This window comes from Ursus arctos, unplaced genomic scaffold (genome assembly GCF_023065955.2).
Source record: "Ursus arctos isolate Adak ecotype North America unplaced genomic scaffold, UrsArc2.0 scaffold_32, whole genome shotgun sequence".
Lineage (NCBI taxonomy): Eukaryota > Metazoa > Chordata > Mammalia > Carnivora > Ursidae > Ursus > Ursus arctos.
In genome coordinates this window covers 4,393,364-4,420,332 of record NW_026623008.1, presented here as the reverse complement: position 1 = coordinate 4,420,332, position 26,969 = coordinate 4,393,364, and the positions used below count along the sequence as shown (strand labels likewise).

The 26,969-nt window shown below is 43.2% G+C and overlaps 1 protein-coding gene and 1 non-coding gene across 3 annotated transcripts in view; one reads left to right on the top strand and one right to left on the bottom strand.

Moving 5' to 3' along the window:
* DNAJC11 (DnaJ heat shock protein family (Hsp40) member C11) overlaps positions 1 to 26,969 on the top strand; it is a 73,938-nt gene that overhangs the window by 10,054 nt on the left and 36,915 nt on the right. For both annotated transcript variants that reach the window (XM_026519941.4, XM_057305177.1), the window contains exons 2-4: positions 16,096 to 16,225; positions 18,286 to 18,359; positions 25,264 to 25,365. In XM_026519941.4, coding sequence (XP_026375726.2) covers positions 16,096 to 16,225; positions 18,286 to 18,359; positions 25,264 to 25,365 — 306 coding nt within the window. The remainder of the gene's footprint in view (positions 1 to 16,095; positions 16,226 to 18,285; positions 18,360 to 25,263; positions 25,366 to 26,969) is intronic.
* LOC113270712 (small nucleolar RNA SNORD67) lies at positions 25,872 to 25,973 on the bottom strand. Its single transcript, XR_003321911.1, has one exon. It is a non-coding gene; the product is annotated as a small nucleolar RNA SNORD67 (small nucleolar RNA).

Genomic DNA, 26,969 nt, shown 5'->3' with positions numbered 1-26,969 from the left:
ATGAGCGGAAGTGGTATGTATCATGCTCAGGCTGAAGCATTTAAATGCTGATGTGAGCCAGAGAGGGTCTGTCTCCTGCCCTTCCCTCTGCTTTGGCAACTGGCAGTGGTTCAAAGGGTGGCTGCTCTTTCAAACTTGGGACCTGAGGACACAGCCAGCTGAGTACCAGCTGACCTAAGATGGCCATGTAAAAGGAGAAATAAACCTTTGCGGTTTTTGGATTGCTTGGTAACACAGTATGAGCTAACCCAGCGAATCTCACACTTTTTCCCTCTATGTTTTTACATTATTGAGCTTTTGTTTGAGTTACAGCTATTAACTTTGATAGAAATTAAAACTCAGTAATTAATAAAATGTTGTAAAACAAAACACAGTGTACCTGTATTTCGGTAAGGCATAAGGAAAGCTGAAGGATTTCAAAATAGCTATGTACTGAGGAACAATAAAGGTACAGATGTGCAGACATCATGGCAGATATAACAAAAAGTAGTGAGCAACCACACAGTGAAAGAACTGAGAACCAATTGAATTAGTCTCTGAAGTCTCTCGTCTTTATGCTGTAAAACTGCCACCTTAGAAATTACTAGCAAACGTAATGCACACGTACACATTCCATTAGCCATCAAAGCAGTGATGTCATCACATATCCTGTAGCCTTAGGAAAATCGCAGTGTACGCATGACAGCACGAGAAAAAGGCAAATAACAGCTCAGTGTTACTAGTTTTATTGAAAACAGTTCTGACCTGTGGACCTCCTAAAAGGGTTCAGACTCCAGGGGGCCCCCACCACACCTTGAGAACCACTGACAGTCGCGGTTCGGACATCCTGGTGTTCCTCACACGTTTGAGCTCACTTTGTTGAATGAAGCTAGGAAATAAGAGCAGAGGGGCAGTATGCTCGTTGAGTGTGGAATCACCTTGATTCCAGAGTTGGTCTTCACTAGAATCCGGGTGACTGAAGATGTAGCAGCTTCTTCGATGGCTTCATTATTTAAGGGAAGCGAGTATGATGAAACTGGAGTCAGGCAGTTTTCCAAGCATGATACCACAGCAGAGATCAGAAGAGGGGCAATTTACAGGTTTGATTTTGTAAAAATGGGAAATTTCTGTGTTTGCTCAAAGAAAAAAATGAAAACCAAGAGAAACCAATAAGCACAATTTAAAAACTCAGAACATGCAGTATATTTATTTGATAAAAGATTCATATTTTCAATATATATAAAGAAGTCTTGGAAATTAAAAAAAAAAAAAAGGATGAGTACCCTAATAGGAAAACAATACAAAGGAAACAAATGGGTCATTTCATAAAGAAGAAGTCTAAAATGCAAATAAACGCATGGAGAAATGTTCACCCTCGATAGTAAAGAAACAAATGCAATCTATTTTTTTTAAGATTTTATCCATTTATCTGACAGAGGGAGAGAGCACGAGCAGAAGGAGGGGCAGAGGGAGAGGGAGAAGCAGGCTCCCTGCTGAGCGGGGAGGCCAACATGGGGCTCCATCCCATCATGACCTGAGCCGAAGGCAGATGCTTTACCGACGGAGCCATCCAGGGGCCCAACAAATGCAATTTAAAATAGAGTACCCATTTGTCTGCCATGTTGACAAAGATTGTTTTCTTTCTGATGGTAGCACTCAGTGCTGATGAGATGATTGTGCTAGCCCACCCTGCCAGGAGACAGGATTTCCCTGGAGAACTTGAACCAGGAAGGCTTCAGAGCCTAGCCATGGGCACAGTAGAGGACGAGAATGGCACCCTTACCAAAGCAGGGAATATATGAGTGATTACATCCTGCTTGGTGAGACTTACAGCTTTTTCCTTGTTCTCTGCGTCCTTCCCTGAAAAAACTGGCCTATCAAAGAGAAAATACCACCAGATGAAACTTCTCAGTCCTCTCACAGGGATTTTGCAAAGAAGCTCATCAGGTGACAAGACCTGTTCACGTAGAGCTTCCAGATAGCTCCGTGGTATCTTCCTGTTGGGTATGAATTGATAACAAAGAACATAAATATTTGGAGAAATACTGCAGTGTGAATTTCTAAGATCATGCAGACAGCAAAGAAAAATGAAGCAGACAGTGCAGGAAGTTTGAAAACTAGATCGTCTTCAGAGAAGTAAGATATTACATGTAAGAAATAAGAACAAGGACATACTTTTTTTTGAAAGATTTTATTTATGTATGTATGTATTTAGAGAGAGAGGGAGCACGAGTTGGGGGAGGGGCTTCCAGCTGCAGGCTGAGCCCAGTGCAGGGCTTGATCTCGACCCTGAGATCATGACCTAAGCAGGGGAAATCAAGAGTCAGCAGCTTAACTGACTGAGCCATCCAGGCGCCCCTGTATATATTTCTTTTAAAAGTATCACCTTGTTCTGGGGCGCTTGGGTGGCTCAGTTGGTTAGGTGTCTGACTCTGTTTCGGCTCAGGTCCTGGGATTGAGCCCTGTGATGGGCTCTGTGCTCAGCTGGGAGTCTGCTTCAGGATTCTTTCTCTCCCTCTGCCCCTCCCCCACTCGTGCTTTCTCTCTCTAAATAAATAAATAAGTCTTTTTTAAAAGGAAATATAAACAAAAAGATCTTGGAAATCAAAAATAAGGTAGAAATAAAAACTTTATATAGAGGGGCTGAAAGATGAAGATGAGAAAATCTCGATGAAAGTAAAATTTAAAAATTAGAAGACCAACTCTTACACATTAAAGTAAAATGAAGGGGAAGACATATTAAACAATATGAGAAAAATTCTCAGAACTAAAAGATACGAGACTGTAGGTGGAAAGGGCCAATTAAGTAACTAGCACGGTGGGTGGGGGAGAAAAAGACCTGTACTAAGGGAATCATTGGTGAAAGAGAGAATGCTAAAAGTTTCCGAACAGGTCACAAAGGATTGGAAATTGGAATGACATTAACCTTTCTCAGCCATAGTACTATAAGCTAAAAGACAGTGAAACAAACAATACAGTAAAAATTCTGAGGAAAAAATATTTCCAAGCTAGGATTCTATCCTCAGCCAACTATTTATCAAGTATAAAGACAGAATATAAGAACATTTTGAGGGGCCCCCAACTGGCTCAGTCAGTAGAGCATGTGACTCTTGATCTCAGGGTCGTGAGTTTGAGCCTCACCATGGGTGTAGAGCTTACTTAAAAAAAAAGAGAAAAAACAAATTTAAAAAAAAAAAAACATTTTGAGATATGTGAAGTCCAAAAAATGTTTTCTCCCAGCCAACCTTTGTAAAGGAAACTACTGGAGATCGAACTCCACTGAAATAAACTACTGGAGATTGAACTCTACTGAAATAAAAAGAAAACCAAGAAAGAGAAAGGGATTGGATACCAAAAAGAAGAGACTGATCCAGGAAAGATACCCTGGAGGATGGTGACAGGGATCCTAGGATGAAGTTTGTTTAGCAGGCCTGACGTTTGATACAATGCAGAGATCTCTGGGAGGAAGATCTTTCCCTCTTGGGGGAAGAAAAAGAAACAACATGGAATTGGTGAACTATTTAATATTTTTGTATTGAAAAGACTAGAAGTCTTTAAGTTTACTTTGAGGAGTTGAAGAATCTGTGACAGAGATATAGAAAGCTAAAGCAAATGGAAAAAATGAGGCAATCGTTAACTCTAGGAAAAATTAAAAATAGTTTAGGAAAGAAATATAATCATAGTATACTGGTTCATTCAAATTTGAGCTGTATTTACATAATCATAATAAAAATTAAGGTTTTTTTTAAAGATTTTATTTATTTATTTGACAGAGAGAGAGCCAGCGAGAGAGGGAACACAGGCGGGGGGAGTGGGAGAGGAAGAAGCAGGCTCCCAGCGGAGGAGCCTGATGTGGGGCTCAATCCTAGGACTCTGGGATCACGCCCTGAGCCGAAGGCAGACGCTTAATGACTGAGCTGCCCAGGTGTGCCTAAAAATTAAGTTTTTGTGTTGTATTCCTCTCAAGCACACTGTAGACATTCGATCGTTTGTTTTTGTAAATAAGTTATTAGAAAGTGGGAGAAAAAATTGTTTTTAGTAAGACATTGCATATTGATTGGATTCAAAGTTGTGGAAACTGTAGAAAGGAGGGGAAAGAGAAACGGAAGTAAAAGAGAACTAAATTCTCATGAGTAGATTAAATCTAAACTTCTAAAATTAAGGATATGAGTATAAGCATATGATTTAGAAATATAAAGACGGGGGCGCCTGGGTGGCTCAGTCATTGAGCATCTGCCTTTGGCCCAGGGCGTGATCCCAGGGTCCTAGGATCGAGCCCCACATCAGGCTCCCTGCTCGCTGGGAGCCTGCTTCTTCCTCTCCCACTCCCCCTGCTTGTGTTCCCTCTCTCGCTGGCTGTGTCTCTCTCTGTCAAATAAATAAATAAAATCTTGAAAGAAAGAAAGAAAGAAAAAGGAAGGAAGGAAAGGAAGGAAGGAGGGGCGCCTGGGTGGCACAGCGGTTGAGCGTCTGCCTTCGGCTCAGGGCGTGGTCCCGGCGTTATGGGATCGAGCCCCACATCAGGCTCTTCCTCTATGAGCCTGCTTCTTCCTCTCCCACTCCCCCTGCTTGTGTTCCTTCTCTCGCTGGCTGTCTCTATCTCTGTCGAATAAGTAAATAAAATCTTAAAAAAAAAAAAAGAAAAGAAAGGTAAAGAGGAAAATGCTGAGGGATTTTAACATACTTATTACCTGAGGAGTGGGGATGAATGCTGTTTTGGTTGTAAGTCTAGTAGTTCCATTCATAAGCTGTTCTATGTATCCCTTTGATAAAATAAAATTTTTAAATTTAAAATAATTAAATGTTAGACACTTAATAGAGAGCAGTTCAGCAGACTAAAATGGAAATCTTACACCCTTTAACCCAACAATTCTAGAAATTTATTTGCAAAAAGGTAATCATGGATGCACACAAAGTTTTAGTTGTAGGGATGTCCACTCCAGCCTTCTGAAAACAAATGAAAAGTGTTCATGGGGAATCCTTACATAAACTGTGATAATGCCATATTTGAAATACTATGCAGCCATTTAAAATGATGTGGAAAATACTTGATGACCAATAAGACCCACAAAACAAAACCTCACAAAGATCTTTAACTGAAAAAAAGGGGGAATTATAAAATTCTATTACAGAAAAAACAAATTTTTATTTTAAAATGTTATCTAGGGACACCTGGGTGGCGCAGTCGTTGAGCGTCTGCCTTCGGCTCAGGGCGTGATCCCGGCGTTCTGGGATCAAGCCCCACATCAGGCTCCTCTGCTGGGAGCCTGCTTCTTCCTCTCCCACTCTCCCTGCTTGTGTTCCCTCTCTCACTGGCTGTCTCTGTCAAATAAATAAATAAAATCTTTAAAAATAAAATAAAATAATAAAAAAATAAGATGTTATCTATATTTTCCATTTGATCCATGAAGAATATGTATACTTTTCTAATAAAATAAGGGTTTTTTAAGGTAATTCAACTAGGAAAACATAGCCATTGACTCATTTCTTTAACCTATTTTGACAGAAGAATTGATGCTATTTTTATCTCTATGCCAGTGACAAAGATTTTCTTCATATTTTTGAAAATGATGTTTATTTTGCTTCACATCCTCACCCACATTTACTCTTCTTGGTCTGTCATTTTAGACAGTCTAGTGGTTGTGTAGTAGTATCTACTTTTGTTTTTAATTTGCATTTCCGTGATGACTAACAATATTGGATGTCTTTTCATGTACTTATTAGCCATTCCTGTATCACCTTAGGTTGAAGTTTCTGTTTAAATCTTTTACTCATTATTTTATTGGGTTGTCTTCTTCAGTAAGAGTTCTTCATATATTCTGGATACAAATCCGTCAGATACATATTTTTTAAATATTTGGAAATCTTTAACTCGACATTAACAAAAATTGTGTTTTTAGAAGTTTTATGGTTGGGCGCCTGGGTGGCTCAGTCAGTTAAGCGTCTGCCTTCGGCTCAGGTTGTGATCCCAGGGTGCTGGGATCAAGTCCCACATCCAGCTCCTTGCTCAGGGGAGCCTGCTTCTCCCTCTGCCTCTGCCTCTCTCTCTGTCTCTCATGAATAAATAAATAAAATCTTTAAAAACAAAAAAAAGTTTTATGGTTTTAGCTTTCACATTTAAGTCTTTATTCATTTTGAGGGTTTTTTTTTTTTCAATTTATTTTTTTTAAGATTTTATTTGTTTATTTGACAGAGAGAGCACAAGCAGGGGAACAGCAGGCAGAGGGCGAAGGAGAAGCAGGCTCCGCACTGAGCAGAGAGCCAGACTTGGGGCTCGATCCCAGGACACTGGGATCATGACCTGAGCCGAAGGCAGCTGCTTAACTGACTGTGCTACCCACCCAGGTGCCCCTCAGTTGTTTAAATTGTAAAATACATATAACATAAAATTTACCATCTTACCCGATTTTTATAGTTCAGTGGGATTAAGTACATGCACAATGTTGTGCAACCGTCACCACCATCTGTCTCCTGAAGTCTTTTCATCTTGCAAAACCGAAATTCTACCCATTACACAACAACTATCTCCTCCCCCACCCCAACTCCCTGGCAAGCATTATTCTACTTTCTGTCTCTGATTTTTTACTAGATACTTCATCTGAGTAGAATCATACAGTATTTATCATTTTGTGACTGGCTTATTTCACTTGGTATGATTATTTCAGGGTTCATCCATGTTATAGCATGTGTTAGAATTCCCTGCCTCTTTAAGACTGAATATTCCGTTGTATGTTTGTACCGCATTCTGCTCATAAGCATTTATCTGTTGATGGACACTTGGGCTGCTTCCATGTTTTAACTATTGTGAATCATACTGCTGTGAACATGGGTTTACAAATATCTGTTTGAGACCCTGCTCGCAGTTCTTTTGAGGATGTGCCCAGAAGTGGAATTGCTGAGTCATATGGTAAATCTGTTTCTTTTGTTTTGTTTTGCTTTGTTTTTTTGAGAAACTACCACACTGTTTTCCGTGAAAGCTACACCATTTTACATTCCCACCAACAGTGTACGTGGGTTCCAGTTTCTTTACGTCCTTGCCAACACTTGTTATTATCTGTTTGTTTTATAATAGCATCCTAATGGATGTGGGTGGTATCTCATTGTGCATTTCCCTAATGATTCGTGATGTTGAGCACCCTTTCATGTGCTTATTGGACATTATTGTATCTTCTTTGGGAAAATGTCTATTCAAGTCCTTTGTCAATTTTTTAATTAGGTTGGTTGTTTTTGTTGAGTTTTAGGGGTTCTTTATATATTCTGGATATTAATTCCTTATTAGGTATATGATTTGCAAATATTTGTTCCCAGTCTATAGATTGTTTTTTCACTTTCTTGATAGTATCCCTTGATTTACAAAAGTTCTTAGTTTTGAGAAGTTCTTGGTTTTGGTAAGTTTTGCCTGTTTTTTCTTTTATCACCTGCGCCTTCGATGTTATAACCAAGAAATCATTGCCAAATCCAATGTAATGAAACCTTTGCCCTGTGTTTTCTTCTAAGAGTTTTACACTCTTATGTATAGGTCTTTCATTCATTTTTAGTGAATAAACTAATAAATGAATCAGTGAAGTTATATGATAGGAAGTCAACACACAAAAATCAATTGCATTAACTTTTATATGTGGAGTTAAGTAAGGATCCTACTCATTCTTTTACATATGAACATCCAGTTTTCCCAGCATCATTTGTTGATAGAACTGTCCTTTCCTTAATTGAGTTGCCTTGGCACCTTGTCAAAAATTATTTGACCATGTATATGAATGTATATTCCTGGGCCCTCTACCCTATCCTGTTGGTCCACATGTCTGTCTTTATTCTAATACCACACTATTTTGATTACTGTAGCTCTGTAGTAAGCTTTGACATAAGGAAATATGAATCCTCCAACTTTGTTCTTTTTCAAGATTATTTGGCTCTTTGGGATCCCTTGATATTCCATGCAAATTCTAGGGTGGATTTTTCTATTTCTGCAAAAACTGTCATGGGGATTTTTTTTTTTTTTTTAAGATTTTATTTATTTATTTGACAGAGAGAGAGGGACAGCCAGCGAGAGAGGGAACACAGGCAGGGGGAGTGGGAGAGGAAGAAGCAGGCTCCCAGCAGAGGAGCCTGATGTGGGGCTCGATCCCAGGACTCCAGGACCACGCCCTGAGCCGAAGGCAGACGCTTAATGATTGAGCCACCCAGGCGCCCCTGTCATTGGGATTTTGATACAGATTGTATTGAATCTTTTAGTTGCTTTGGGTAGTATTAACATCTTAATGATACTGTCTTCCAGTACATTGATGTGGAATGTCTTTCTTTTTTTTCTTTTTTTTTTTCTTTTTTTTATGTCTTCTTTAATTCTTACAACAGTGTGTCATAGTTCTCATTAGAAAAAATCTTTTACCCCCTTGGTTAAGTTAATTACTAAGGTGGGGTTTTGTTTTTTTTGTTTTTTTTTTTAATGCTGTTGTAAGTGGAACTATTTTTCTTAACTTCCTTTACAGATTGTTGATTTTTAGTGTATAGAAATGCAGCTAATTTGTGTGTGTTGACTTTGTGTCCTGCAACTCTGCTTAATTCATTTATTAGCTTTAATAGTTTTTTTGTGGGTGGAATTGTTCATTTTCTTCATATAAGATCATACAGTCTGGGAACAGAGATTATTTTACTTTCCAATCTGGATACCATTTATTTCTTTTTCTTATCTAATATCTCTGGCTAGGACTGCCAATACTATGTTGAATAGAAGTGGTAATGGCAGAAATCCTTGCCTTGGTCCTGATCTCACCATTGAGTATGATGTTCACTGTAGATCTGTCTTCAGTTGTAAGAGCTCTTTATGGCTTTCATTATGCTGAGGTGGTTTCCTTCTGTTCCTAGTTTGTTGAATGTTTTTACCATGATAAGGTGTTGAATTTTGTCAGATGCTTTTTCTGCATCAATGGAGATGACCATATGTTTTTTTCTTTCTTTCATTCTCTTAGTGTGGTATATTATATTGATTGATTTTTGCTGAACTACCTCTGCATTCCAGGAATAAATCCTACACGGTCATGGTGTATAATAATCCTTTTAGTATGCTAAAATCTGTTTGCTACTGTTCTGTTGAGAATTTTTGCATCGGTGTTCATAAGGGGTATTGGTCTGTAGTTTTCTTGTGCTGTCTTTGTGGAGCTTTGGTATGAGTTTGGAAGTGTTCCCTCTTCCTTGATGTTTTGGAAAAGTTGGAGAAGGATTGAAATTAATTCTTTAAATTTCTGGTAGAATTCACCAGGGAAGCCATTAGGTCCAGGGCTTTTTTTGCTTTGTCAAGAAGTTTTTGATTAGTAATTAAATCTCCTTATTAATTATAGGACTACTCAGATTTTCCGTTTCTTTATGATTTAGTCTTGGTAGGTTTTATGTTTCCAGGAGTCTGTCCATTTCATGTAGGTTTTCCAGTTTGTTGGTGGGCAATTAATTGTTCGTAGTACTTTTTTATAACCCTTTTCTGTCTGTAGAATCAGTAGTAATATCCCTGCTTTCATTTCTGAGCTTATTAATTTCAATCTTTTGTTGTCCTTAGGCAGACTAGCTAGAGATTTATCAATCTTGTTGATTTTTTTTTTTTGAGAACCACCTTTAGTTTCATTCATTATCTCTGTTGCTTTTTTATTGTCTAGTTTATTTATCTCTGCTCTGATATTATTTCCTTCTGCTAGTTAGCTTTTTTCAGTTCGTTGTTCTTTTTTCTAGTTCCTCAGTTATATATTAGGTCATTGACTTATGATCTTTGCTGTTTTTTAATGTAAACATTTATGGCTATAAATTTCCCCCTCACCATTGCTTTTACTGCATCCTGTAAGTTTCAGTATGTTTTATTTCTTTTCTTTCATCTCTCTTTTCTAATATCCCTCACAATCTCTTCTTGGTTATTTAAGAATGTGTCATTAAATTTCCACGAACGTGAATTTTCCAGTTTTCTTTCTGTTACTGATTTCTAACTCCCTCCCATTGTAGTTGGGGAAGATGCTTAGGATATCCATCTTTTTAAATCTGTTGAGACTTAATTGGTGGCTTAACACATATCTTCTTGCTGTATTGAAACTTTTATTGATACCCCGTATCCTATCACCTTACTAAAATCACTTAGTAGGTTTTTAGGTTCTTTATGACTTCCACATACATGACCTCCCCTGTGCACACATCCCAATGCATGTTCTGTTATCATGAGTAGAATATTCTGTACATCTCTGTTAGATCTAGTTGGCTTACTGTATTGTCCAGGTCCTCTTTTTCCGTCCTCTTGTCTTGGTTAGTCTCTATATTATTGAAGGAAAATATTGAAATTTTACTATTATTATAGAACTGTCTATTTTTCCTTTCAATTCTGTCCATTTTTGCTTCATATATTTTGACAGTCTGTTATTAGGTAGCAAATAGTTATAATTGTTACATGTGCTTGCTGTATTGAATCTTGAATTGATATATATATTGTCCTCCTTTGTTTCTTGTAACCTTTTTTGATTTAATGTCTATTTTGTCTGATGTTAATAGAGCCACCCCTCTCTTTTGGTTACTGTTTGCAGGGAATGTTTCCTACCCTTTCACTTTTCACTTATTTGTGTCTTTGGTTCTAAAGCAAGTCTCCTATAGGCAGCAAACAGTTGGGTTTGTTTTTTGTGTGTGTTTTTTTGTTTGTTTGTTTTTTGTAATTCATCCTGCCAGTCTCTGTCTTTTTATTGGAGAATTTAATCCATTGGCATTTAAAATAGCTATTGATAAGGAGGGCCTTCTTTCTGCCACTTTACTCTTTCCTTTCTCTGCCCTGTATCTTTTTTGTCCTTTAATTTCCAAATCATGGTCTTTTGTGTTTAGCCAGTGTTCAATGCTGAAACGTCCTAACCCCCTTCTCATTTCCTTCCATGTGTGTTCTGTAATTTGTGGTTTCATGTAACATCTTAACATTCTAATCGGATTTATACCGGCCTGACTTCTACAGTATACAAAAACTCTGGTCCTCTAGTGCTTTTCCCACATCTTTCAGTTATTGATGTCACAGAATTACATCTTTATACGTTGGGTATCCAAAAAATAACCTAGTAATTATCTGGGGTTTTTTAAAGGTTTATTTATTTTAGAGAAAGTGAGCACACTCACAAGTGGGAGGGGCAGAAGGAGAGGGAGGGGGAATCCTAAGCATACTCCCCACCAAGTGCAGAACCCAACTCAGGGCCCAGTCCCACGACCCTGAGATCATGACCTTAGCTGAAACCAAGAGTCAGACACCCAACCGACTGCGCCCCCCAGGCTCCCCATCTAGTAATTGTTTTTTATAATGCTTTAGTTTCTTACATTATGTAGAAACAAAATGGGACGTTACAAGCCAAAGTTACAAAGGACTAACCTTTAGTAATTTTTTTAATGTGTTAGTCACTTAAATTATTAAGAAAAGAAAATGTGGAGTCAGGACCCATTTTTACAGTAACACTAGCTTTTATAATTGCCCGAGTGTTTAACCTTTACTGAGACCTTTACCTCTTCATATAGCTTTGAGTCACTGCCTAGGATCCTTTCATTTCAACCTGCAGAGCTCCCTGGAGCATTTCCTGCAGGGCAGGTTTAATGGTAATGAACTCCCTCGGCTTTTGTTTATCTGTTTTTATTTCTCTGAAGGTCTTCATGTGTCCCCTACATATGACGCAAGGTAAGGGTCAAGGTTCATTTTTCTGTATATTTATGTCCCTTTCAGCATATGTATTAAAAAGATGATCTTTTCCCCATTGAACCGCCTTGACATCTTTGTCAAAAATCACCTGGCTGTGTATAGGGGTCGATTTATGGACTTGACTCTGTGCCATTGACTTTCACCAGTACACACTGTCTTGATTCCTAGAGCCGTGTAATAAATCTTGAAACCCAGTAATGGAATCCTCCAGTTCTTTTTTTTTTTTTTTTCTTTTAAAGATTTTATTTATTCATTTGAGAGAGAGAGACCATGAGCAGGGGAGAGAGGCAGAGGCAGAGAGAAGCAGACTCCCTGCTGAGCTGGGAGCCTGATGTGGGGCTCGATCCCAGGACCCTGAGATCACTACCCAAGCTGAAGGCAGATGCTTAACCATCTGAGCCACGCAGGCGCCCCATCCACCAGTTCTTTTTCAGCTACTTTGGCTAATAACTAGGAAAATTAAATTTCTTTTTCTCTGTATCTTTTGTTTTTCCACATGAATTTTAGAATTAGCTTGTCAATTTCTACAGAAAAAGGCCTGCTGGGATTTTGGGTTGCATTGAATCTGCAGCTTGTTTTGGGAAATTGTGGTGTCTTAATAATATTGACCCTTCTGATACATGAAGACGGTTTTATTCCTGTTGTTTCCAGGCTGTAATTTCTGTTGGCACTACGTTGGGGTTGCCCGCAGACATGTCCTGCGCACACTCGTTACATCCATCCCTAAGCAGTTCGTGTTTGTTGATGATACTATGAACGGTATTGTCTTTGTAAATTTCAGTTTTTAGATTGTCGAAATAAATTGATGTTTGCGTATTGACCCTGTACCCCGTGACCTTGCTAAATAACATCACTTAGTAACTTTCTTGTGGGTTCTTTAGGATTTCCCATGTAAGTGATGTCTGCAAATACCGAGTTTTACTTTTTCTTCTCTAATCTGTAAGCCTTTTATTTTTGTGCCTTATTGCAGGAAATTCATTTTTGTATCGTATAGCATCAAATCCAAGCATTTTAATGGACCACTAAACTCTATGGTCAAGTCACAGAGGACCTTTTCACTGTGAGTTTTATGATCTATGAGGTTGAATTTATAACAGATTTACTTTACATTAAAAACTGAACCAGATGATTGAGATGATGAAGGTTTTCAGACTTAAAAAGTACAATAGACCTCTTAATTTTATATAGAATTTTAGAAATGAGTATGCCACCGTAGGTTTCATTTTTAACGACCTCTCCGATTTTGAAATGATATCAGTGTTTTTATGATAAAGAGTTTATCATTTATGAAGTATCGACCCAGTGACCTTAGCTATTCAGTTATGATGAAAGGCCCAATCTAACCTTCTATTGAATGTAATATTTATTAAAAATGAAACTTCTCATTTCTATTACTTAATCAATAGCACATTAAGCCATTTATTAATATGATTACAGAAGGTCTTGCAGATTAGATATTCTACCCACTTGTCATGTAGTTTAATTTTAACAACCGGGAAACAGCAGCCTGAGCTAGAAGTCAGCCAAATCTGTCTAATCGTGCACTTGGAACTTCTATGAAATCCTGGAAAGAACAATTAAAATTTGCAGAAAGAAAGTAATTTGTAATTGCTGTTTAGGAAGGAATAGCCCCTTTTACATCATTCATTGGTAAACCTACCTGGAGAAGATTTATTTTATTTAGTTAACTATTATTTGCTTAAAACAATGAGGTTTGGTACAGGGGACATATTGGCCAAGTATGGCAAGAAATGCATTTCATGATTGATGTTGGCAGGGAAAGAAGCCAAGTGTAGGAGAAAGAAAAAAGACCTGCAGACATGGAAATGTTGCCCATCTCTTCCATGGAGCCTCGTGGTTTTTACTGAAACAGAACGTACATCTGGAAGAGGGGCCGTGTCTAAGCATGCAGCTCAGTGAATTTTCGCAAACGGGGACTGCGCCACGAATGAGTGCTCCTGCCACCCCATGCCAGGGTGACGCCTTCTCTCTGATTTATTGCGGTTTCGGGGTTATCGAGCTTCACTTTGGGTTACGATGGCCGGAGTGAACAGATCCCTACTGTGCGCGCGGCATTGTTGAGCACTGACAGGTCTGCCTTCATTTCCTCGTCACAGTGACTTTGAGGAGAGAGGCACTACTGTCTACAGCTGCAGGTTGAGAAAACAGGGAAAAGGTTTTACAAGAGCCACGCTTTGTAAGCTTGTGCTGTGTATCGGGCACTCTGCGAAGCCCTGTATGGTCACACTCTCATTTCGTTGTCTCTCCATCCCTGAGAGTTGTCTCCTTTTGCAGATGAACAGGCTAAGGGTCGGAAGGCTCATTTGCCCCAAAAACCTGTGTTCTTCACCGATAAACTTGGAGGTCGGTGTGTCACCACAGAGGAAGTCTTACAGATGAGCAGATGGAGAGAAAGAGGGAAGGCAGTCAACTACAAGTTGTTCGATAGCGTCATTCTCGGAGGCTGCACCAAAGAGAAGGAATCTGCCTGATTCTTAGAAGCCAAGGGATGCTCAGTCGGCAAGGTCCTTGACCCTCTCCAAGGAGCTGCTGATGTAAAACTAGGTGTAGATAATGCTGTCCAAACAAGCAATGGAGGTCTGTGTCTGGTTTAAAGCACAGGCTGAGGGGCTCACCGATAGCTCTTTCTTTTCTGGATAACGGAACTGGAAAGGCTCAGAGAGGTCAGCCAGCCAGCCACCTCCTCCCCAGAAGAAGCCATGGACCTCGAGGTGAAGACATCGTCTGGAGGGCACTGAGGGTCACTGGGCACGTGTGACTACACATCTTACCAGTCACATGCAGTGTCTTCCTTTGGAGTTCTTCAGAATTCCTTGTTTGAAACCCCTAGTAGGGACGCCTCAGTGGCTCAGTCCGTTAAGCGTCTGCATTCGGCTCAGGTCATGATCTCAGGGTCTTGAGATCGAGCCTCGAGTTGGGCTCCCGGCTCAAGCAGGGAGTCTGCTCATCCCTCTCCTTCTGCCCCTCCCCCCCACTTGTGCTTGCTCGCTCTCTCAAATAAATAAATAAAATCTTTAAAAAAAAAAACTTCTCATAAACGTGTACAATGTTGCTAGTTTTCTAGCATCTGAGTAACTTAGTCTCATATAAAGTATTTAAGTTTTGTGCCAAAAATTACCACTAAAGTACAATAAAGTTTTGCCTTTTTTCCTTAGTGAAAAAAACTCGTAAATCCTGGAATTGGAAGATACTGAAAAGTTGTAGAAATTATAGAAAAATGTGGTCTAACGTGTTCTGCTGTAACCTCGACCACTTGACAGTCCCTGTGATGGTTCTCTTGCAGATGCATTTTCTGAGACCTGCTCCTAGAGCACCGTCAGCCCCGGCATTGTCACCTGGGACCTGGTCCCAGTCCTCCGCCCAGATGGCTGGTTTTTTGGGCCCCTCTGGCATGTTGTTGGCGACCCAGAAATTGGCTTCTGTTGTCAAAGTGGTGACGGAGTTTCCTCCCAAAATAAAATGTTCTTTACTTGACCGATCAGCTGGGTAGAGCCGTCCGTTCAGCATCACCTCTGATAGACCAGAATGGTCCCTGAGGCTGATACAAGATCAGACCTAATACTTCCCAAAAACAGGCCCAAGGGGCTAGCCAGATCGGTAGCTCAGTGTTCCTAGGGCCTCTGAGAGAGCCTGTTCCTGAGAACTTCTCCGTGGCTGTGTGGCGGGCAAAGTAGAATGTGGGTTTTGTCCTCACCCCACGTCCCTCCCTTCTGTGAGGTTAAAACACACGCAGAGTCCGTTTTATTTACTCCGTTCATCTGCTCTTCCCGTGGTACGTGTTTTCCCTCAGACTGAAGCCGGGTGAGGAGTCGCATGCATGGGGGGGGGGCTTTTGTTTCTACTGCAGGACAGCAAAGCATTTTTGCCTCCTTTCTGCACTATGTTTTAGAATTAGAGGTTGAACCAGGGGCGTGTGTTGGCTTTACAATTTTATTTGTCTTTGATTTTTAAGGGTAAATACTCACTGAGTTTCGTTTGCCAGAAAACCGAAGAAGATGCATGGCATTTCCGTCTAGTGGCGTACAGCTTCTTCTCCTATCTGAACCAGTTTTCTGTTAAGAGTACCTCAGTATGATTTATTTCAAATAACTTAGGTTACAAAGTGTGCGGGTCTCTGACGTTTCTCGTTTCAGCTCAGAGCACAGTGAACCAGTATTAGAGACACCTCTGATGGCAGCATTTCCCTGCAAAACACAGTTGCTATTGATGTCCATAATTGATCACTTTATTAACTGTGGAAAAAAGAAGCCTTATTGAAGCAATAAAGCATAACTTCATTATGTCCCGTGTGCAGAGAGCAGACACGTTGGAAAGTGGCTGACAGGCTCCCATTTCAAGGCTGATTCTGATAATGATAATATTTAAGGAGCATTGATTGTTCTCTAATTGGATTTTTCTTTCTGTAGGCCTCTTCTGAAGAGCTGAAAGCTGCCTACCGGAGGCTGTGTATGCTTTACCATCCCGACAAGCACCGAGACCCGGAGCTCAAATCACAAGCAGAACGACTGTTTAACCTTGTTCACCAGGCATATGAAGGTCAGTGGAGGGCTTGGCTTCACACAGAGGCCCTGGAAGCCGCTGCTCGATTTTTAAGAGACTTGATTTGTAGAGGACAGAAAGAGAGTCCTTAGAGGTGTATAAGAGAGGAGGTTAGGTTAGTGCTTTTTTACTGACAGGGTCCTTTGAAAGAGTAGTATTTTGCTTTGGAAATCAATGTGTCCAGTAAGTGGGAAATGAGAGTGCGGGCAGAGCGGCAGACGGGGTCTGGGCTGCAGGGAACACTCGGGCTCTAAATCGCTCACTGGCTTTCTTCTAAAGGGAACTCTTAGAGGTAAGAGGCTGATCGCAGCCGACAGGCTTCTTTGTTCTCTTTTTTATGAGAAGATGAACAGGAATGTTTTTCCCTCTGACCGTGATTTTATTGGCTCTAGAGTGTTCAGTTAAGGGAAGGTTCTAACGAAAGGAGGAAAGCAATCTTAAGAAGGCCAACAGGAAGTAGAATCTAGTAATTCAGGTTTTTATGCTCACATCTCAGGTACTTCAGAAGGAGAATTCTATGATGTAGTTGTGTCTAAAATGTTCAAGTCCCCGATAGGTCCCCGGTTTCTGATGGAGATTGGGGGGGGCCCTCTAGCAACGCGGTGGTAGTGTTCACACAATAACATGAGTGTCCTCAGTGCCCCTGAATCATACACTTAAAAGTGGCTAAAATCGATTCTCTGTTACGTGTATTTTGCCACAGTTTTAAAAACAAAAATTAAAAAATAGTAATTTGCTCTTAGGAGACGCACCAAGGAAAACAAGTTGTTTATTCCAGAGCCATTTGGTGATTTGCTCCTTAGTTAGACAGACCAAAAATTAGTAATGTGTTTCTTTACATAGTAAAGACTTCTCATTGCAGACTGAAGAGCATATGCTGTATTTCACTTTATGGTTTTACCATAAAATTAGATTTTACCGAGGAGTAACACTCGGGCCGTGGCGCACGTCTGAGCTCAGCGGTGGGTCCCCGGAGAACGTAACTCTATTCTGACCACTTCCACGGCGGTCCCGACCAGAAGCCTGGTCCTTCTGTCATATTCTGCTGTCTAAATGGCTGCATTAAGTTTACTGCTACCTGAATTACCCACGTAGCCCGTTTGTGTGGTTCCGGAGACTCAGGGAAGAGTTAACCGAGAGCCCTCGCGGAGGCTGTGGAAATGCTGCCGCAGCAAACCCGGCCCCGTGTTCATCCTAACGGGGAGACCAAAGCAAAGCCGTGAATAAATAATTCCCTATGAAATCCTACAGATTAGCTCGAGAAGTCTGCCTCCCACGTTTTCCAGTGGTCAGCATTTCTTTCTCCCCCATTAGATTTGAATATGGAGAGAATCATTTACATCGTTTTTTTAATTAGGCCTAAAAATACATGGAAGGTCTCAAGGGAGAAGAGATTCAAAGGTCTCGAACAGAAACCGGCAGAGGAGAAGAGGAACAGCCGTTAGCTTTCCTGACACTTACGTTCAGTGCGGACGTCCCTCCAGTAGCTCTGTCCCTCACCGAGCAGTCTTTTCTGATGTACTTTGGTGGTGTGGCCGCCATAGTGACAGGCGTTTGTGTCTTTCAATGATTTATAAAAAAGAGGAAAGATGGGGAAAAAGAAGAAAACCTGTCTTAGGAGTTAGTGAAACTCTGTAATAGAGCAAATAATAAATCACCTTTTTTTTACAGTCAGAGCCTGTCTGAATAAGCTTTAGGAACTGGAATTAACTCTTTCCAGTCGAGATACGTTACAGACCGTGGCAGAAACTTGGCTCTGCGGAAAACGGCTCTTCCTTAGCGGTACTTGGGTGCGGCCTCCTACGAGGTGCACCTCACAGTTAGGAGTAGCTTAGACACAAGGAGTCCAGTATTTCTCATTCGTGTCCACCTTTCAGCACATCCTAGATCAGATCTGAGAGGCGGTTAGGAGGAAAGATGCACAGGGGATGAAGAGGATCTCTCAGCAAGATTGGGGTTGGACAGGGAAGAAGAGGAGGCAGACTTACATGATGCTGTTGCCAGGTCTGGAAGGAGAATTCCGTGCTCTCTAAACATGTGTCATTCTTAATTTGCAGTGCTCAGCGACCCCCAGACCAGAGCCATCTATGACATATATGGGAAGAGAGGACTGGAAATGGAAGGATGGGAGGTAAGAGAAAGCCCATGTCTGGTGTCCCAGAAGAGTCCTCACACGTCTGCAGGACAATAGCCCTCCAATCGCACACCCTGGGATTGTGTGTTTGACGATACTGGGAGACGCTACAGTCCCTTCCCCACTGGCATTTTGGTCTCAGAGACTGAGTTCTAGGCTCGGCTATGCTTCTGCGTACCTCTGTGTACTTGGGCAAGTCAGTCACCCAGCTTGTCCTCGGTGTCCTGACCTGTCGGGTAAAAAGCAAAGGGCGTAGACGCTGCCAGTAATTCCTGACCCAGGGGAGGGCGCAGGCCAGTTGAGGGGTGGATGGAAGACCGTTTCTGCAGGATGCAGTTCTGCCTCCACACACATTTCCTGCCACCCAGCACGGTTCTGTGCCCCTGTCTCCGCCCCAGCTTACCAGTAACTGTGTCTGGGATGCGTTCGTGTTGGTCACACCCCTGGCAGCCATGCTGTATGAAAACAGTCACTAAAATTCACACAGTTCTGTGCTCCTTCACTCGGCCACCACCTCTGTCAGAGCCTCGCGCAGGTCCGCGCTATTGTCTGCGGCAGGAAGGCACGAGGATCGAGTGGGACAACGAATACGAGAATTAGTGGCAAAACTCTTAAGTTGCTATAAAGAACATGTAGGTGTTATGATTTAATTTCATTAAAGAAACTTGGTTCTGATGCCCAAGATATTGTGGGAGGCTGTTAGTGTTAAATTGACCGTCGCTGATTTCTCTCTCATCGCCGTATAAAGTTCCTTGAAGTTCTTTTGGTATTTAATCTCAAGCCAGTGAGCCTGTCTCCAGTAACTAGTACCAAAGCCTTCTACAGGCCTTCAGATAAGGAGGACAAGAGAAGCTACACAGGTTCTAGGTCCCTTGCCACTGCTCCTTAGTATTGGTGGCTAATGGGCCATCTTCTATGTGTGGCCAGGGTTTGGGTGCCCACACCATAAATTGTAGATGCTAACATTTAAAGATGGGAGGTTTTGCATAAACATCCAGTTGTCTGTCTTCTCTTGGAAAAATCAGAAAATCTGGTAGCAGCATATCTGAATTCCCTGTGAGGAGCCTTTGCCCTGTGGGCGGTCTGTGCTGTCGCCTGTCCCAGTGCTCACCACCTCCTGTAGTCTTACTGCTGGCCTGCCCTCATCCAGGTGTCCCGCCTGGCTCCAGCAGACATTCGATTTCTGGCCTTTGGTTTGATGGCAACACCATCAAATGTGTCTTCACTTCACATCACATGAGTTCCAATGAAGTCTAATAGCTTAGCATTTTCCCATCCTAAAAGGAAAATAGAATCCGTTGTATTTACTGACTTTCTCCTCACCCTTTGTACACGTGTTCAAGCTCCCTTGTTTTTTGAAGACCTGGGTCGGTTACAGTTTTTCGTGGGTGCAGTCAGGGCCACTGAAAGGCTCGAGCCCCCTTCAGGGTCTGGGTTGTTAATTCCCAGCAGTATCAGCCCAACTAGTGGAGCGGTGGGGTAACATCGTCCTGGCAAAATACTGCGTGGGTTCCTATCGCCAAACCAAGTTATCTGCCCATTAGAAACAAAGCAAAACCACACACACAGCAATGATTATAAAAGTATGTAGGCAGTCACAGATGGTGAATGGGTAAGCTTTTATATTCATATATTTTAGTAAGCTACTTTATAAGGAAGTCAAGTTCTCATCGATCGGAATTGGCTTTTTTTTTTTTTTTTTTTTTTTGCTTTGATACCAAGCTTTCACTGAAGATAAAAATGCCTTCAAGAGGGGCGCCTGGGTGGCTCAGTCGTTAAGCGTCTGCCTTCGGCTCACGGCGTGATCCCGGCATTCTGGGATTGAGCCCCACGTCAGGCTCCTCCACTGGGAGCCTGCTTCTTCCTCTCCTACTCCCCCTGCTTGTGTTCCCTCTCTCGCTGGCTGTCTATCTCTGTCAAATAAATAAATAAAATCTTTAAAAAAAAAAAGTGCCTTCAAGAAAGAGCACATGAAGATACCTCCCGAGATATTTACTAAGAAACGTCTTGGTGCCTAAGATACAAAGGGAAAATGGAGCCCATCGTTCATGCTGTAAAGGAAGGGTCTCACTGAACTCGAGAGCGTTCTGTGGGGCTGGCATCGTCACTTCTTTAAGGAGACCCTCTTGCCCCCGCTTCAGTCAGACCTTCTTTCCCAGGGAGCTGAATTCCCTTCATGCTGCTGCTAGTGTTCTTCGACTGTTAAACTTTTCTAATTGCTGACAGTGTCCATTTGCCACATATCTATTAGTCTGAACATACGGGCAGTCGCTGAAGGAGGAAGGGCACTGTCAAAACCATAGCGCCTGAGACGCCTTTAGTCCCAAGATGTCAGAGCCCGCCTCCCGTGGTGGCCGCTGGGGAGGAGATGTGAGCTTGTTCAGGCTCACAAGATACTGGCCCTGCTTTCAGCCATTAGTAATTTTTCAGGTTTGTTTTGTTTTGTTTTAGAGAGAGAGAGCGAGAGCAAGCAGGGGTTTGGGGCAGAGGGAGAGAATCCCAAGCAGGCTCCACACTCAGCACGGAGCCTGACGGGGGGCTCGATCCCAACCCTGAGATCATGACCTGAGCCGAAATCAAGAGTCAGATGCTTAGGGGCACCTGGGTGGTTCAGTCGGCTAAGCATTTGCCTTCAGCTCAGGTCATGATCCTGGAGTCCTGGGATCAAGTCCTACATCGGGCTCCTTGCTCAGTGGGGAGCCTGCTTCTCCCTCTGCCTGCCACTCTCCCTGCTTGTATGCGCACGCGTGCTTGCTCGCTCTCTCTCTCTCTCTGACAAATAAATCTTTTTTTTAAAAATAGAGAAATGCTTAACCGACTGAGCCACCCACGTTCCCGCCCTTTTTTGTCATTCATTCATTCATTTATTTATTTATTTTAAGATTTCATTTATTTATTTGACAGAGAGAGAGACAGCCAGCGAGAGAGGGAACACAGGCAGGGGGAGTGGGAGAGGAAGAAGCAGGCTCATAGCGGAGGAGCCTGATGTGGGGCTCGATCCCAGGACCCCGGGATCACGCCCTGAGCCGAAGGCAGCTTAACAACTGAGCCACCCAGGCGCCGCCTTTTTTGTCTTTTAATCTTCAAGAGGCGTTGTCATTCTCTGGCAGGATTCCAAAGGAACAAGATGCAGAGGTACAAGTGACCCCACTTGTGAAACCAGCCATTTTAGTTACCCAAGTTGGTTAGCGGTGCTTATGTAATACCCATGTGGAAAATGAAATTGGCTTCAGAATGGCGAGCTTCACCTTTGAGCTAGGGATGCTCGGTGGTGTTGAAGCTGGTCATAGTGAGCCGGTGGAGTGGAGAGCGTGTGACTCAGTAGCACTGGCAGATGTTCGATCACATTCTTTGGCCCAGACCTCCCACGGTCTAGTTTTTGTGTGCAGGCCCTGACATTATCCATATCTCACTCTTCCCTGTCTCCTTGACGTCAGTCTTACGGTGTCTAAGAAAGTAACCTGCATTAGGAAGAGCTGCAGTATGGTCAAGATCATGAAAACAAAAGCTCTCACAGACTAGGAGACGGGATGACAGAATGCAAGCCCAGAGCCTAGACTGGATCCCAGAACATAAAAGGGATGTTAGTGGAAGAGCTGCTGAAATCCAGAAAGTCCGGGTTCAGTTCCTTGGAGTGTTCTAGGGTTAGGTTTGAGATTTGGCCGCTGTCCCGTGGCTGTCTGGGGTGTTAACATCGGGGGAAGCTGGGGGGAGGGTGTACAAGAACTTCCTCTACTGTCTGTAATTTTTCTAAAGTTCTAAGTAATTTCTAAAATTATTCCAAAACCAAAGTCAAGTAGCTAGAATCAGAATTTTCAGACCAGACAATACCTCAGGAATCCTGTAGTTTAACCCCTTATCTGTAGCAAGGATCCGAAGCTTAGAGAAGTGAAGCGACCCCCTCCCCCAAGGCCGCCCGGAGATTAGAGGCAGTGTGGGAGAGCCTGCCTTCTGTCCTTCCACCACGCTGACTTGCTTTTAGGGATCCCTGCCCCCTCTTCCACAAGGCGGAGCAGTCTTCCTGGCTAGCACAGGGACAGACCTCATTGGTGGATGGACAGTTAAGGTGAACGATACAGGTGTGTAGATTCAAGGGCTGTGTGTGATCCACGCTGTTATGGAAAATGTCTGGTATTTACCAGCTGGCATGCAGTTCCGGATGCTGTGTTCTGGGTGCTTCTGTCTAAGGGTGGCTGAGATGGAAGAAAGTGACTTGTAGCTGGCTCGGTCTCCTTCCCTTCTCCACCGTGGTGCACTGCATGTAAGGAGCAGAAATGGCAAAAGATGTCCAGGGCCTTGGAAGCGGGACTCTGCCCTGCCCTACCCAGCCCTTCACTGCTCTGGAGGTGCCAACCATCTTGATTTTGCAGTCAGCTCTGATTATGCACCAGCTGTTTGCCAAACCTATGTAAAATCGACTAGAAATTGAATGCCTTCACACCTTTGGAATATTTGCCTCTTCACCTTATCACCGAGTATGGCAGAGAGAAAGGAATTTGCAGCTATTAATTCAGTTAGCAAAGGTCAGACAGCTCCAGAATTTCTGAAAACAAATCTTATTCAAGCTCTGGCCTCTGCGGAGCCTGACGCTTTCCAGTCTTTTAATTCCTGGAATCTTACAAACCTGTGTATTTAAAAACTATCAGGAAAGAGTCATATTCATGGAGTCTGTGTTGCTGGTTAAAGTTTGGCTCATCCAACTTGTGCTTAATCCGCATTATCAATACCAGTGTCCCACTGGACAGAATACTCGGTGTGAGACCTTTTCGTCCAGGTAGAGCAGCCGGATTGCTCCTGGACCCGTGAGCAGGCGTTTCCATCCAGACCCTGCTTGACCTTGGTAATGTATCACTTAGGTCACCACTGGCAGGTTCCACAGTCATAGGCCCACCAAGTTGGGGTTCAGGGGTCACAAAGAGTTTCTAAAATATTTTAAATCCTTTTTTCCTGATCTTTCTTGATCTTCACAGTTAAATGGAGTAGTTGATAATTTATATTTTCCTGAAGCTCTTTTGCTTTTATTCTCTGTGCTGAAGGGGGGAGGTGATGGAAGCTGAAGTATTGAGCTTCCGCCCCCTCCCCCAGCTTCATCCAGGGTAGGGACGTAGGGTGCTCACGCCCTCAACTTTGGAGAAATAGCGGGTGAGCCTTCATATCCGTTCAGTACAACCGAGGATGATGCTGTGAGGCCACGAAGCAGTCGCTGGTGTGCCTTTGAGGACTTCGGATTTGTTCTTGGATGGTTTTTGTGTTTTTATTTTAAAACTTTCTTTAAAAGAACCACCACCCCCTTTTTAGTAATTATTGATTATATCGGGTTATTAGAGGAGAAAATGTTTTCTTTATTTTTTTCTCTTTACCTCCTGAAAGCAGTAGTGAACAAATTTCTTAGTGTTTTTTTGGATAAGCCAGTTTTTGTATTAATTTTTCTATATTGCTGAATTGTAAAATCAAGGTGCACAAAACCTAGAGTATGACCCATTTATGTTAGCATATACATACTCACACATACATATTTGTGCACAGAGCGTGTCTAGGAAGATACATAAAGGCTAGATGTTAGCCTGTGAGAAGGACGGTGGAGAAGAGAGGGTGCTACAGGCGAATTGCACTGTTTCCTTTCTGTCCTTCTGTACTATTTTGATTTTTTGCTGTAAGCGTGTATTTTTTTAAACAATTTTTTAAACTTGTGATTTCCAGGATTGCTTCTTCTCACATCACCTCCCTTTTTAGCTGTTCTGTGAGCAGCCTCTCAAGGCTCCTCTGTGTTTCTCCCACTGCTACAGGGAATGTGCTCTCTGGGCTTCCCCCCGCCCAGCTCCTGACTTTGTCCCACCCCGATTCTCAGTGTGTCTCACAGGCCGTGGCATCTTGGACCCTAGGAATCACATAGTGCGGTTTCAGGACTTTCACAGATGTGGGGCCTGAGGCCCATGGTGGCCTTTCGTTGCCTCTTTGAAATCTCCACTTCATGATGAGCTAAGAAAAGCCAAGGTGGAATGCCTTATTTTCTCATCGATTTGACATGGTGCAACCCCAAGTGTTCATGGGGGTGCCCTCTGCTACCTGAGAGCTGTTGAGGCTAAAGGGCACCTGACATCATACGTTCTCAGGGTCTTGTCATAGTGTAGGGGGAAGAGTTGCAAAAAACGTCCAGGCCTGATGGCCGAAGACCACTTGGTCCAAACGCAGAAGCATCTCTAGCAATGGCCCCAGCGCACTGGCAAGAGATGGCAGGGCTGTGGTGGGTGTCTTTGCCCTTCGCTTTCATCTTTAAGGTTTATTGTCTGCTCTGGGACTCGTTAGGAAATTTAGACCGTGAGACTTCAGGTGATGTGTTCTTGGGGCGCCCGGGTGGCTCAGTCGGTTGAGCATCCGACTCTTGATTTCAGCTCAGGTCATGATCTCAGGGTGGTGAGATCAAGCCCCACGTGGGGCTCCATGCTGGGTGTGGAGCCTCCTTAAGATCTCTCTCTCCCTCTCCCCCGTCCCTCCCTGCCAGTGCCCACCCCACGCTCGTGCATGGTCTCTCTCTCTAAAAAAAATAAGAATTAAAAAAATAAGGTGACGTGTTCTTTGTAAGATTTCCTGCAGCCTCAGAGATCAGTTACTGAAACCAAGGAAGACATGCTTTCGTCTCTTAGGAGAGCTGAGGAAAAGCATGGCCCTGGGGATGACCAGGGCCGAGCGGAGTGGGTGTGACCGTGAGCCTTGCCTCACCAGGGCCTGTGTCCATGGAGAAAACCCTGTTGGGGTGTCACTGCCGTTCTTAAAGTCCTGGGAAAAGGAAAGTGAGCCTGGGCCACACAGACACGCCACAATTAGCAACGTCAGTTCTTTGTGCATGTTTTCCTCGCTTTCTGGGTCCTTAACTGTCTCCTCCTCCTGACTGTGCCTGCAGGTGGTGGAGAGGAGGAGAACGCCGGCTGAAATCAGGGAAGAGTTTGAGCGGCTGCAGAGAGAGAGGGAGGAGAGGAGGCTGCAGCAGCGCACCAACCCCAAGGTAAGCCAGGCCCGCCGCGAGGACAGCACAGGGCTGTCGTGCCAGGAGGCAGGCCCGAGATCGGTGATGCCGGTGGGGTTTTTTTTAAGGTAATAACATACAAAATCGGTGGAACAAAATTTTGTTTATCTGAGTGCATCTTTATAGAAAGCAGCTCCTGGTGGCTTTCAGCAAAGCGGCTGCTCAGGACCTGGAGAAAAGTGTTTTCAGCCACGTGCAGGGAAGACAAAACCAATCCCATGGTTCCCCAGAACCAAGGAGACATCCCTGACAGCCGCACAGGCGCGGTCCCAGAGACCCTTCCCTGCAGTCAAGCTGCCCAAGCCCTTGACGGTGACAGTCGGGGTGCTGTCAGGGAGAGGGCAGCCACTTGACCACATTGAGGCAGCGAGGTTCCCTGCACCACTCAGGGCGTGGGACATTTCCAAACTGCCTTCCTCGCGGGCTCAGGCTTTTATCCCCCTGGACAACGGTGCCATGAACACCAGTCACCGGGCTCTTCTGGCAGTGATAAGATGACCCCCTTTAATTTGGTCAAGTCCCCAGGGAGTTTGAGTCCTGTGACCTCGCGATGTGCCTCAGTCTGAGAGCCACTTCTCAGTCCCACATATGGTATCTTTGTCCTTTGATTCGTCAGGGAAGTGTGTCGTTCTGAGTGAGTGCCCCAACCCTATGGCAAACGGGATATCTCAGTCAGTTGGAGGTACCAGGTGTATGAATGGCTAATCGAAGGTGGCCCAGTCCTATTCAGTGTGCTTGATAAGGGACTCAGACTCCATCAGTGTGGCCAGGATGGCCTAGCAAGCAGCCTGAAAATCTCCTAAAGAAAAAGAACAGATGCTAGCATACAACTGGGAAGTGTGATAATATGAACTTCTGATCAAATATATTCCAGAAAGTGGATTTTTTAAAGACTCCTACAGCATTTAGAGGACCGTATATTCAGAACAGTGCCATCTATTTGAAGCCTGTGTTTCAAAGTATATTTATAAATGCCCACACCTCTCCTTTCTACCCAGCCTCCCTGCAACAGATGATGGCGTCAGCGGTGGAGAGCGGCTTTTGGTCATGGGCAGGTGGAGAATTGAAACACCAGCCAAACCGACTCAGGGCGGGTGACATAGTTGGGAGCGCTAAAGATCTCTGAGGCGCCGTGAACCGTGCTCTTGGGGTACGTTCGCGGACCCAGTGGTCAGGGCCGTGCACTGTGGGGAGGTCTGGTTTGAAAGGTCGGCATCGGCAGATGGAGTGAGGGTTGAGGAGATGGGGTGGGAGCCTGGCAGGAGCGAGCTGTTCCTTTGGTATCTTCGCTGTGCTGGCTGGAGTTTGCTGCATTCAGAGCAATGAAGGGGAAAGAGAACATCACAGTAGCCTAAGCCTCTGTGTCCTGAGATAAAATTGGCCATCTGGGTATGCGCAGTGATTGCTTATTGGGATTCTGTGGAAATGTGTCTCCGGGCCATGTTTCTTTGGAATGAGGGAGCACAGCTGTGACCATTTCACACAAGCATGCAAGTTATTGTAAAATTCCTAATACTGCTACTTGCAAAAACTGCTTCCAAATAAATAAGACATTTTCTAACCAGAAATAGTGAGTGATAACC